Source organism: Pseudocercospora fijiensis (assembly GCF_000340215.1).
Source record: "Pseudocercospora fijiensis CIRAD86 unplaced genomic scaffold MYCFIscaffold_3, whole genome shotgun sequence".
Lineage (NCBI taxonomy): Eukaryota > Fungi > Ascomycota > Dothideomycetes > Mycosphaerellales > Mycosphaerellaceae > Pseudocercospora > Pseudocercospora fijiensis.
In genome coordinates, this window is record NW_006921534.1 from 3,099,106 (window position 1) to 3,111,013 (window position 11,908).

The 11,908-nt window shown below is 44.8% G+C and overlaps 1 protein-coding gene across 1 annotated transcript; it reads left to right on the top strand.

Moving 5' to 3' along the window:
- The first annotated feature begins 1 nt into the window (after nucleotide 1).
- On the top strand, nucleotides 2-1,951 carry MYCFIDRAFT_210865 (uncharacterized protein). The gene is made up of 2 exons (XM_007926818.1): nucleotides 2-1,644; nucleotides 1,693-1,951. The coding sequence occupies exons 1-2, from the start codon at nucleotides 38-40 to the stop codon at nucleotides 1,808-1,810; spliced, it is 1,725 nt and encodes a 574-aa protein (XP_007925009.1). The 5' UTR covers nucleotides 2-37; the 3' UTR covers nucleotides 1,811-1,951.
- The last annotated feature ends 9,957 nt before the right edge of the window (nucleotides 1,952-11,908 follow it).

Here is an 11,908-nt window from a genome sequence, read left to right on the forward strand (position 1 = left end):
GCGACAGTAAGAGAGCAACACTGGCGGGCACATTGCGATGGCGCCCTCGATCGTCCACCTGCCCAATGGCCAGACCCTCGCCGTGTCTCCAGTCTTTGGCGGACTCTATTTCAAGTCGAATGACCTCCATACTGTGCACAACGTCTTCCCTCCAGGCTGGACCATCATTCTCAATTGCGCCCATGCCGATGCCGATGCCGACGACGACGACGACGACGACCTGCCTCTGGAAGCAGCCACCCTCCGCCCCGACCCAACTTCACGGCCCGAAGCTCCCATACACAAGAGACCGAACATCCATCGTTTCAGACGGCCGAGCTTGAGGAATGACCATCTGTTCATCTCTTCCATCTCAAATCCCTCCTCCAATGACTTCAAACCTCCCACCTCCCCCACCAGGCAGATCGCCATGATGCTCTGGGCCACCCTGTATTGGTACTTTCACCAGCAAGAGCCAGCGCAGCAGCTCACAACCGCATCATCCAACAAAACGCCCGATGATGGCAAGCCAAAGGGCGACTGGAGGATTAATATCAACCGGGAAGGCATATTCACGGGCAAACATCTCCTGCCCAAGCTCGAGAGAATGGGTCTCATTGCCTCGGAAGACTCTTCTGTCGGCCTAGACCCGGAAAATGGTGTAGGGAACACGAGTGAAGGCTGGACGAAAATGTTCGTTTCACGCCGCTCCTTCTGGCAGATGGATCCCAGGATATACCTCTTCACTCTTACTCCACTCCAGACAAATTCTCCATTCCCCTCCGTAAGTCCGGCAGGCTCACGCCCAGCATCTCCCAACAGGAACAGTCGCATACATGTCGACGATGGAGGTCCGACGAGTATGGCACTTGCGGCTGCATCACAGTCTAGCCTCATAAATCGTTCAAGCACACCACCCGGACCATTCCACTCTTCGTCACATCTACCCACCTACTATCCCCCTCCACCGGTGCAGTACACCATGACGAAACACGTTCGACATCCTCTCCGACCAAAGCCGCCGCGACAAGGGGAAACATTCTACATACGATACATTCCCAGCTTGGGGCAGTATCTGACCTTCAGAGTGGCATCGTTGAGCAAGAAGCCAATTACCTATATCGGACCTTTCTCCTCGCAGGCTGGTGACAGCCCCTTCATCTCCGGCCGGGACATTCTCCGACACCACAACTCAGATTCTGATGCTTCTGTACCAATGATGGGGAGCGTATCTGCACATGCTGCTGAGTCGCATCGTGGTGGTGACCTGGAGACTAGTCGCATGACTGATGTTGAGCTACTACATAAGTGGCACAACGACCCGCGTGTCGCAGCCAGTTGGGGTGAAGATGGACCACAATCGCACCAAGAACAATTTCTGAAAAATGGGCTTACGTCCCGGAACTCCATACCAGTTATCGGATGCTTCGATGGCAAGCCTTTCGGCTTCTTCGAAATCTACTGGGCTAAGGAGGACCGTGTGGCTAGATATATCGGCAGCGAAGTCGGAGACTTCGACCGTGGCCTGCACGTGCTCGTTGGCGAGCAAGACTTTAGAGGTCCTCACCGCTTCAAGGTTTGGATGTCCGCGCTCGTCCACTTCTGTTGGCTTGCAGACTCAAGGACAAATGTTGTCATAATGGAGCCAAGAGTAGACAACGACAAGTAAGCAATCACATTGCCTCAACTTCGCACGCTGCTGACACAGACTAGAATCAAACGGTACTGCGAGGATGTTGGTTTCTACAAGGAAAGAGAGTTCGCACTTCCTCACAAGCAGAGTAACCTCATGAAGATTCGACGAGAGGCCTGGGAGGCTCCTAGCATATAATCCGAAGGAAATGCAGACGAAACGAAGATACGGTCGATTGGGGATGGATATACCCGATGCTTAGAACCAGTTCCAAAAAACGGACCTGACAGACTCAAATTACAGATATACTGAAGCAATATACCACTCTTCCATCTTGAGATGTCGGCTCCGCGTTTGAACCAAGATTGACGCAGCGACGATTGCACCAATTCCTCGAGCGCTACAGTATTCCTCTTTGACATGTGGATGGCTGGGGCACCCCATCAAAGGAAGACGATCTCTACAACAGTACTCTTGCTGATCGCAAGAGGCTGTACGATATTCAGCGGTATGCTTATAACGAGTATGCGGCTGGGTGTGTGTGCGTTTTGGAATTACCAGATGAAGAATGTTGTCGATACTGTGAGTGGAGATGTTACAAGACTGCCTATTGGAGCTGGATTCAGCTGGTTAGGGAGAGTGTTGTTAGTAAAGACTTGTCAGCATAGAAGCATTGTACTTAGAAAAAGGATCTGTGAGAGAGGTCCGCAGGAGAAGGATTGATGGATGTAGTGATTCGAGCGTTGGGATAGGCCGCGGAACTCGCAGGCCGCCTGGTTAGCCGGCTATGAAATAATCGGGGCTTAAAACTGCTTTCGCTCGTGATTCTTTCGATATGAGCGTCTATATGCTGATACAGCCTTGAGCAGAATTGTTCTTGCATCTGGTAGAGCAACGCCTTGGCAGGCCCACTCGCTACCCAGCCATTGGTCGAACTCAAAAACAACTCCTCTTACTTACCTCCTACCATTGTACAACTCACCGCAGTCTTTCCATCATTAGAGCCACTGGCACACCCCAGGAATCAGAACATCTACCGACATGGCCGAGTAAATGTTTTGCTGGCCCTACAGTCCTCGCCTATCGGGTAAGGCACTCGGACTATTCTCAATTTCAAAAACCCCGGGCTTTTTGAGCCGCACCACTTCAGTTTTGCCTTCCATACTAATTTTAGTGGTAAACCGAACCATTGCTGTCGCTGTATCTAGTCTATAGTTCCAATAATTGGTATTGTTACTTGTTTATATTATTGCCGTCGCTCTACCGATTTTCTACCGCCGTCCTACGCTATAGACCTCGCCGTCGCTATAGCGCCCCTTATTAAGTAAGATAAGGCAATTATCGGCTAGTTATTAATAGAAGGCATATCGGCGAAGGATATATAGTTATCGTAGCGCTTAAAGAACGAAAGGGGGTCGTTTACTACTATAAAGCGTTATAGTACTAATCTAAAGAGATATAGTATAGTTAATAGCTTCTAAGGTAAACTAGGACGACCGAAGAAGGTACTACTATATATAAGAGACTTTATAATCGATATTCTAGCTACTAAGAGCACGACCTAGATAGATAAGGTTTAAGACTAGATAGTGCTTAAATTTAGAGTATATATCGGCGTTACTACTATCTAGAGGTATATAAGGAATAAAGACTTTACCTATAAGGTAACTTAGCGATAGGCTTCTTAGCGAGACCTATAGGCGGAAATAGCGTACCTAGTTAATATAGAATACTAGATAAGCGAGCAGATTGTCTTTATAGATAAGACCTATTATAGTAAGCGCTCTACTATCTAAAGGCGTAGATAGGCACCTAAAGGATTTCCTTATATTATAAAGGACTATCTATACTGTTTATAGCGATATAGTATCTTACTAGTATACTTAGTCGACGGCTAGCTTCTAGGAGCAACACTTATTAAGCAAGGCAGTATCGATAGCGACTTGTTTATTATATAGATCTAAGAGAAGGTGCTACCGCCCCGTAATCCGTATCTAGGTCTACGGTCTATTATTATAATAGATAACTATGCGACTTATTAACGAGAACGAGTCCGCAATCTCTATCGCTTATATAGCGTTCTTACTAACTTCTTGCCGCTATATTTACTATATCTTAACCTAATAGAGCTATTATTTAGACTCTTTAAAGGATAGATTAAGAGGCATTAGGATATAATGCCTAAATATAGCTAGATAGACGAATAGCAGTCTTAATTCGAGCGTTATCTATAGCTAGTAATCGATAGTTAGGGTAAAGGTATAGACTATAGGAAGTTGTTCCGCTACGCTAGTATAGCTTCCTAGCAAGATAGTCGATAGAATAGGAACTAACCGTTAGATTTAGGCGTTTAGATATAGATTCGAAAGGCCTCGGTCGGCGCTATAACCTTATTAAGAAAGCGTATTAATCTATATAGTACTAATTAAGTAGTATCGATTAGAAGGTAGTAGGTTGCATTTTGTAAAAGGTACTAAGACTCCGCTTTCTATAGTAAGCGGGGAAAAGTCTAGTCTATACATTTCGAGCGTAAAGAATACAATATATAGAGCTCGTATCGGCACGCAAATTTTTTAATAAATACTTTAATATATATAAAATATAATAGGAAATATATATTATATAAATACTATAATTAGGTAATATAGTATAGACATAAATGCGAAAAAGTAATAGAATTTAGGGTCTAGAAGTAGGGTCTTAGCGGTACGATATAGAGAAGCTAGCGGTCGAAACGTATATAGTATATACTATATAAACTAAATATAGAAAAACTAAATAAACAGAATACAAGGATTATATATTATTATATAAGGGACGATTAGTAGTTAGGCAATAGTATAGTATTAGAGTAAGTATCTACGGTTCTACGGAAAGTATATACCGGGCTTAGCTAGCGTACCGTCCCTACTATAATAGTACCCTCGTCCGATAGAACGAAGGCTAGCGTACTATATTAGCTAAACCCCTTCTTATATACTCCTTCCGCTTTTGCTTGTTTTCCTTACTACTTGTATTCGTATTATGCGTTCTTATACGTCTTAAGTATATCCTCCTCTCCTTAGTCTAAGTCTACTAGTTTAGCGCGCGTCTTCTTAGTAGCCGACTTTAGTATAGCCTTAGTATCGGAGCTAGTTAAGAAGTTTGTATACTAGCGTCGTCTCTTCTAGTTAGATATCTCGCTAGTACTAGTACTAGCCCGCTTGCGCTTCGCTCCGCCGCTCTTATTTTATATCTTCCGTACGCCGACATACTAGACTTGCTTTAGCGTCTTAGGTATAGGTATCGAGGCGGGTACCGAGGCTAGTAGGGATAAGGCGCATACGAAGGGTTAGCCTATCTAGATTTTTAGTAGCTTAGTCTTGTCCTTGCCTTTTAGTAGAGGGAAGGCCTTACCTTTGCCTTTAGAGGCTAGGGCGAGGGTACTAGCGTTAGCGGCGCCGTACCGAGACTTAGTCTTACGCTTCTCCGATAGTTGCGGCGTAGCTAGCGCTTCTTTATTAGTAGCTGCGGTGCTAACGAGAGTCTTAGACTTAATAGCTATAGCGAGCTCGTCTAGTAGGTAGAGGTATAGGTCGGCGCGTTACTCGTCGGTAAGCGACTAGTATCGTCCTATAATACCTATATGCCCTAGTCCGCGGTATAGCTTTACTAGTATTGGCTAGTAACCGGCCCCACACACCTAGGCTAAGTTTTGAGCCTATATAAGAGGCCTCCTTCTGCATTGTAGATAGGGCACCAACCTCGTATAGCACATTGTTTATGTCACACTTCTACAATGCCTATATTGTAGGGCTCTAGTCATTAGCCTAAGCAACCGTCTTATTATCCTATTATGCTAAACATAGCTGCCTATATTGCTATAGGTTATGTTACCCTCGGTAGCCTATACTATTACTACTAGTAGTAGTAGTGGTTTTGGTTTCCGTCCTTTATTAGAGCCGAAGGTAGGGCCATCTCTTTATATCTGACAGGTTCGGGTATGTTGAAGGTGGTCTCTAGGCACGAATAGCTATAACTAAAGCGAGGGCACGACAAGAGCCTACGGTACGGACGATACCGAAGTATCTTAAGGGGCTATTACGACAAGCAGAGAAACCTCTTAACGAGGGCATCGCTTTAACCCCGAAAAGCTGCAAACCCTTAGGACTATTACAGCTTAGGGCCTAGTCTATAGCTATAGCTAGCTTCTAAGGACTCGGCTCCGGGTCGAAGACCTATTTAGCACCGCTTACTCGAGATAAGCCCCGCCTAAGGAGGAGATAGACTAATCACCTATCGGCCTTGCTTAGTTTACTAAGACTATCAATTGATAGCAAATACGGATTGCAGGTCGGATAGCCGGGGAGTCCCCTATTAATCGGGTAGGGCGTTCCTAGATTCGTAGCCTCGCTTAGACAGTGCTTAGCCTTCTATTAGAAAAAGAAGGCCACCGCCCCCCGCCTAGCCAAAGGAGATACGAGCTAGTTTCTAGGATCCAGGTATAAATAGAGATTGCAGTCTCTCCCTCCGAGCGGCTTTTGTCCAAAATCTACTAAACTAAGCTCCTAGAGGTAGTTAGGCGACCCCTAGGAGGCTAAATCCTAATACTATCCCGGGGGTAACACTAGGAGAAACCGCCTAATACACTACTCTCTTATATAGCAACATTACAACAAACTAAACAAACTAAAGACACTAAAAATACATTTATACAGTATTCTATTTCAACTTTATATAGCATTCTATTTTAGCCATTTCAACTATTTTATAACAATCGAATAAGCTCTAGCGCTAGCGAAAACGAGCATTACGAATCAGCAGAATCTTCGGAATCCGAAAACGCCCCTAATCCTATTAACGAAGAAATCAGGCGGCGACTAGTTAATATAAGTGAGCCTCCTACGCCCTCTACGCTAGAGGCGCTCTACAATATTATTATAAAGATAATAGAGAAGCAAACTGAACTTCTCCGTTAAAGCAAGCGTCGCCCGCTAGAACTAGGGAGCACTGCAAACCCCTTATTCGAAGGGTGGAACGCTATAGTATATATTAAGCGCTTTAAGGAAGGCTTAGTTAATTACGAGCTCGATAGAGAATCCGACTAGTACAAGATTCGGTCCTTTACGAGGACTACCTCCTCTAAGCTTCACCGAACCCTTAAAACCCTAGTTAGCTACCTAGAAAAGGACGATAAGTCTAATGCTAACTAGGAGACCTTTAAGGTAGCCTTTATAAGGGAGTATCGGGAGCGCGATAGCCGTCGCATTAAAGGCAGTCGTACGTAGCTCGAGACCCTCTGCTTAGTAAGGCGCACCGAGGATAACGACCTAAAAGGGTATATCCGCGAGTTTGTCGAGTTAGCGGACGGTATCGAACAGAGTAACCTCGAAAACTCTTAGAGAACGAGGCTGCTCCTCTAGGGATTGCCGTAGCCTATAGCTTAGCGTATCTTCCGTCGCTATAAGCTTAGCGAGTCCGATCCTAAGAGTTTCAGGAAATATAAAGAGGTCCTAGTATATATTAAGGCCGACATTGATAGCATAGCCGATGCGAGGAAGTTCATCTACGGCGAAGACCGGAATAACCTAGCGTAGGTTAGGAAAGAGGCCTTAGGAAACAAGGGACCTAAGTTCCTTCCTAAATCGCAAAGTGGTCCTAAGACCGTGACTCCTACTGTCACTAAGCACTCTTAAGACGTTGCGGACTTAGCTAAATCCCTAGCCTAACTAAACCTAAATACGAAAGCATTGTAGCGAGTTAGGGAGGTTATTAATGCTACTATACTAGGCGATGTACCGCTAGTCTACTAGGTTTTAGATCCTAACTACCCTAAAGCCCCTTTAGTAGATGTCTACGCTATACGGAAGATCTATTCTAACTTGGATAGCAAGTGCTAGATGTGTAGCGGGTTTAAACATGTCTAATCGTCCTACCCTATCTAGAAAGAGCTTCTTAAAAGGAAGCTTATTATGTAAGTAAATAGCCGATTCTACTATATAGACACCGGCGACAAGATTGATTTCGAATAGGATCGGAGAGCCCCGAAGCTGCCTTAGCTAAAGACCCTTCTAGAAAAGAAGTATAGCGGCAAGATCGAGTTTGAGGACACTAGGAACAGTACCCTCGCCGCTATTGCTAAACGAGAAACTTAGAAGGTTAGGGCAAAACAGGTTAAGGAGCGAAGCAGTAACGGTACTACTAAGCCTATTAAAGTTAACTTTGTTTCTTAGGATCCGGACGCAGTTACTAATGTTTACGCGGTTACTAAGAACAGTATAGATGTCTACGCTGCTACACGGTCTTAGACCTAGTCCTAAAGCAAGGGTAAGAGCCCTTAGAACCCTACTCGCCCTAGTGCGGCAGCCCCTACTAGGGTACTAAAGAACAAGGCGGCCGATAAGGCTAAGTAATAGCGAGAGTCAACCGCTAAAACTAAGACTCTCTAGACAGCTATAGACCGTGCTGCCCGATCTAGCACCGCGCCTAGTACCGTACCTAGCACCCTACCTATAGAGAGCCTAGTCGTCCTAGAGACTCTAGAGGTCGATATAGAGGATATTACTACCGACATTAGTAGTACCCTAGGGCTAGCTAACCTACCTACCTATAAGCGGAAGTTATCCGACCTAAAGAGCTTTCGCTTCGATAGGTATATAAAGAAGTATAGTACTAGCCTAGCTAACTCCTTAGACACAAAGGCAAATGCTCTCTTCTAGGCTTTATAGTTTCTAGACCTTAAGTCTAACGTATCTATAGGTAAGTTGCTAGTATACGGTTTACCTACCAACCTGTTCTAGAGCCGAATCCCTAACGATGCTACCTTTATAAAAGACCTCGCTACCCTCCGACGAAAACAGGGACGAGAAGACTATATCGACGTCTCTTCCCTATAGTTCCTTCCTAAATTTTTAGGTGCCTAAGAGTTAGTAGAAGGCGAATCGGTAACCTACGAGAACTAAGAGACTATCGATGATACTAACGAAGAGGGAGTTAAGGAGATAGGCCGAGGGGATAGTAATAATCCCGACCCTACTCTAGTTTCAGTTTCTATTAAAGCTGTCCGATTTACTAGCTAACAAATCGGTCGAGTAGGACCTCCTCGACCTAAAGAACTTTACTCCATCCCTAATAATGTAGACCTTTCCGCAGTTACCCGTTCCTTCGCCGTCGTCCCTACTATCTATATTTAGGTCACTATCGGGAGCTATAGTTAATAGATGCTAGTAATGCTTAATAATAGTTCAGAGTTACTTATTATAAGTAAGCGCTAGGCCAAACAGCTTAGACTACTAATGAATAGAGACATTTCCCTTAGTATATAGGGAGTGAATAGGGAGGTTGCGCTAGTAGGTGCCTACTATAATGTTATAGTAGACGCTTTCGGCATATGCTTTTCCTTTACCTTCTAGATTGCCGCCGACCTAAATACGCTAATTATTCTAGGTCGGCTATAGTCTCGCATAACTCGTAGTATCTAGCGCAACTACGACGATAGTTCCTAGGAGGGAACTATTGCTAACTAGAAGGGCAACCGAGTCGTATTTACTAGTTATATCGGCAACACTAGCTGCAAGTCCTACGAGGATATCCTTGCTGCTTCTAGACGGTCTTCGGGAAACGCTACGGCGCGGTTATAAGACCGGCAATCTACGCTATAAGTCAGTATAGCTTGAATAGGTCATTTCTAGAAGTGCGCCGCTCCGTACGTTAAGGTAAGTTTCTAGGTTCTACACTAAGAAGACGAGTGCTCGAAGCGACAGCGAGCATAATACTACGACCACCTATACCTACTACATAAGTTAAGGTAATAATGCTATCTCATACATCGTCGCCGGAGGCATTACTATCTAACGCGGGTCTACCCGAACTAACTAATTAGACCGCGAGTCTAATGCTACCCCGGGGGTATCATTACGAATCTAACGTTTTTACCGGCGTTATAAATTAGGACTACTAGTTACATACCTATCGACTTAAGGAGACTTCTAAGGAAGTTTACGCGCTATTTTGTTGCGCTAATCTCTAAGCCTAACGACAAAGAGAGAGAGCTCGGGTTCGACAATCGATTAGTGTCTATACCCTATATAAGAGGGTAGCTAACAAGGTTAAGCCCGTAAAAGGCAGCGTATACATTACCGATGGGTCTAATCCTAGCGGGAATCCTAACTAGCGACAAAAGTGTCTTGATTAGGAAGCAACATTGCTACCTAGGGATAGTCCGTACGATTAGAGATATATTACTAAAAAGTTCTCTACTATTCCTAGGGGTTTAAGGCTAATAGAGGAGAGGCTTGCGAAAATCAAACCTAGTATCGAGCTTTCGGATCGTAAACTAGATTTGCTGCACGAGCTTCTATACAATCGCGAGGCCGTATTAGCATATAACTTTACTCACCTAGGTAGAATAAATCCGGAGGTTACCCCTCCGTAGAAGATCCGAACGATCGAGTATAAGCCTTAGGCCTACCTAGGTTTCAAGCTAAACCTAAGCCTGCGAGGTGTAGTTAAGGACATAATACGACAACGTGTAAAGGCTAGCACCTTAGAACCTTCCTATGCCTCGTATCGCAATCTATACTTCCTAGTCTAAAAGAAGACAGCTCCTAGGGAACCAAAGAAGTACCGTCTAATTAACGCTATACAAAAGTTTAACGCAGTTACGATTAGAGATACTAACCTTCCTCCGGAGACTAATAGGTTCTCGGAAGCTTTTGCTAACTATGTTGTAGCCTTACTAGTTAATGTTTTCTCGGGCTACGACTAGATCCCTCTCTATCCTAACAGCCGCGACCTCACTAGTTTCGAGACACCTCTTAGGCTATACAGACAAACTACCCTTCCCTAAGGGGTAACTAACTCCGTAGCCTAGTTCGTTCGCATTATAAACCAAGTCCTCGCGGCCTATATCTCCTATATAGCGATGCCTTTCCTCGACGACATCGGCATTAAGGGCCCTAAAACTAGGTACGACAATGAAGAAGTAGAGCCTAGTATCCGTAGGTTCTTTCTCGAACACATTTAGAACCTCGATAGTGTCCTCTACGACCTAGAGCGAGCTAACCTAACGGTGCATAGGGAGAAGCTTTAGCTCCTGTGCAAACGAATAAACATTGTCGGGTTTATAACTAATAAGAACGGCCGCCATCCTAATAATGTACGGGTCCTAAAGATAGTGTCCTAGCCGGATCCTACCTGTTAGAAGGATGTCCGAACCTAGCTTAGAGTGGTCTCCTACTTCCGCATCTAGGTTAAGAACTTTGTATTAGTGTACAAGCTATTGTACGCCTTACTCAAAAAAGATACTAAATTCGAATAGACCTCCGTTTACTAAGCGGCTAAGGATACGGTAACTAAGGCGCTCGTTAGCGTACCTGCACTAATATCCATTAACTACTTAGAGGGTGCGGGTTTAATAATTGTTACTATCGACTTAAGCGGTGAAGGCTATAGCGAGATACTAATGCAGTATAACCGTAAGGAGCTATCCTTGCGTTATCCTATTAGGTACGACTCCGGACTATAGAAGCCGATCGAGGCCCGATACGATGCTAGTAAGCGAGAATGCCTTAGAGTCTATAAGGCTCTTAAGAAGTTCCGACTATAGCTCTTTAGTATATTCTTTCGCTTAGAAATCGATGCTTAGACGCTAGTCTATTAGCTTAACCGTACAGCCTCCGACCTGCCAAACTCTACGATAGCTCGGTAGGTTGCCTAGATCCATTTGTTTGATTTCGACGTCTTCTACGTTCCTAGTAAGAAGTACACTAGACCGGATAGCCTTTCTAGAAGGCCCGCTATAGAAGAGGACATCGCCGAAATAATAGAAGAAGAGGATGTCGATGCGGTAATTAACCGCACCTTCTTCGCTACCTTCTATATTAATGCTATGCTAGCGATTACTAGGCCTGCTGCCGACGACCAACCTAACGACTAACCTAGCGACTAACCTAGTAACTAGCCCGGCGAGAACCCTACTGCTAACGATAACGACTAGGCCGAAGCGGAGGCGGATAAACTAGAGAGGGATAATATCCTTAATAGGATCTACTCCGACGACTCCTATTATATCGCCTACTTCCTAACCTATACGAAGAAAGCGCCTAGCCTATTAAAGAGTTAATACCGTCGGGTTATTCGCTATTCTCGACGATTCCTAGTTAAAGATCGAACCCTTTAGCGATAAGCGATAGTTAATGCACCTCTCTAGCGTGTTATTAACGACCTAGCAGCCCGACAAGAGATCCTTCGTTCCGTTTACGATAAGCTCGGCTACCGGGCGGCGGAGGGCATCTTCGATGTCCTTCGTCGGCGCTA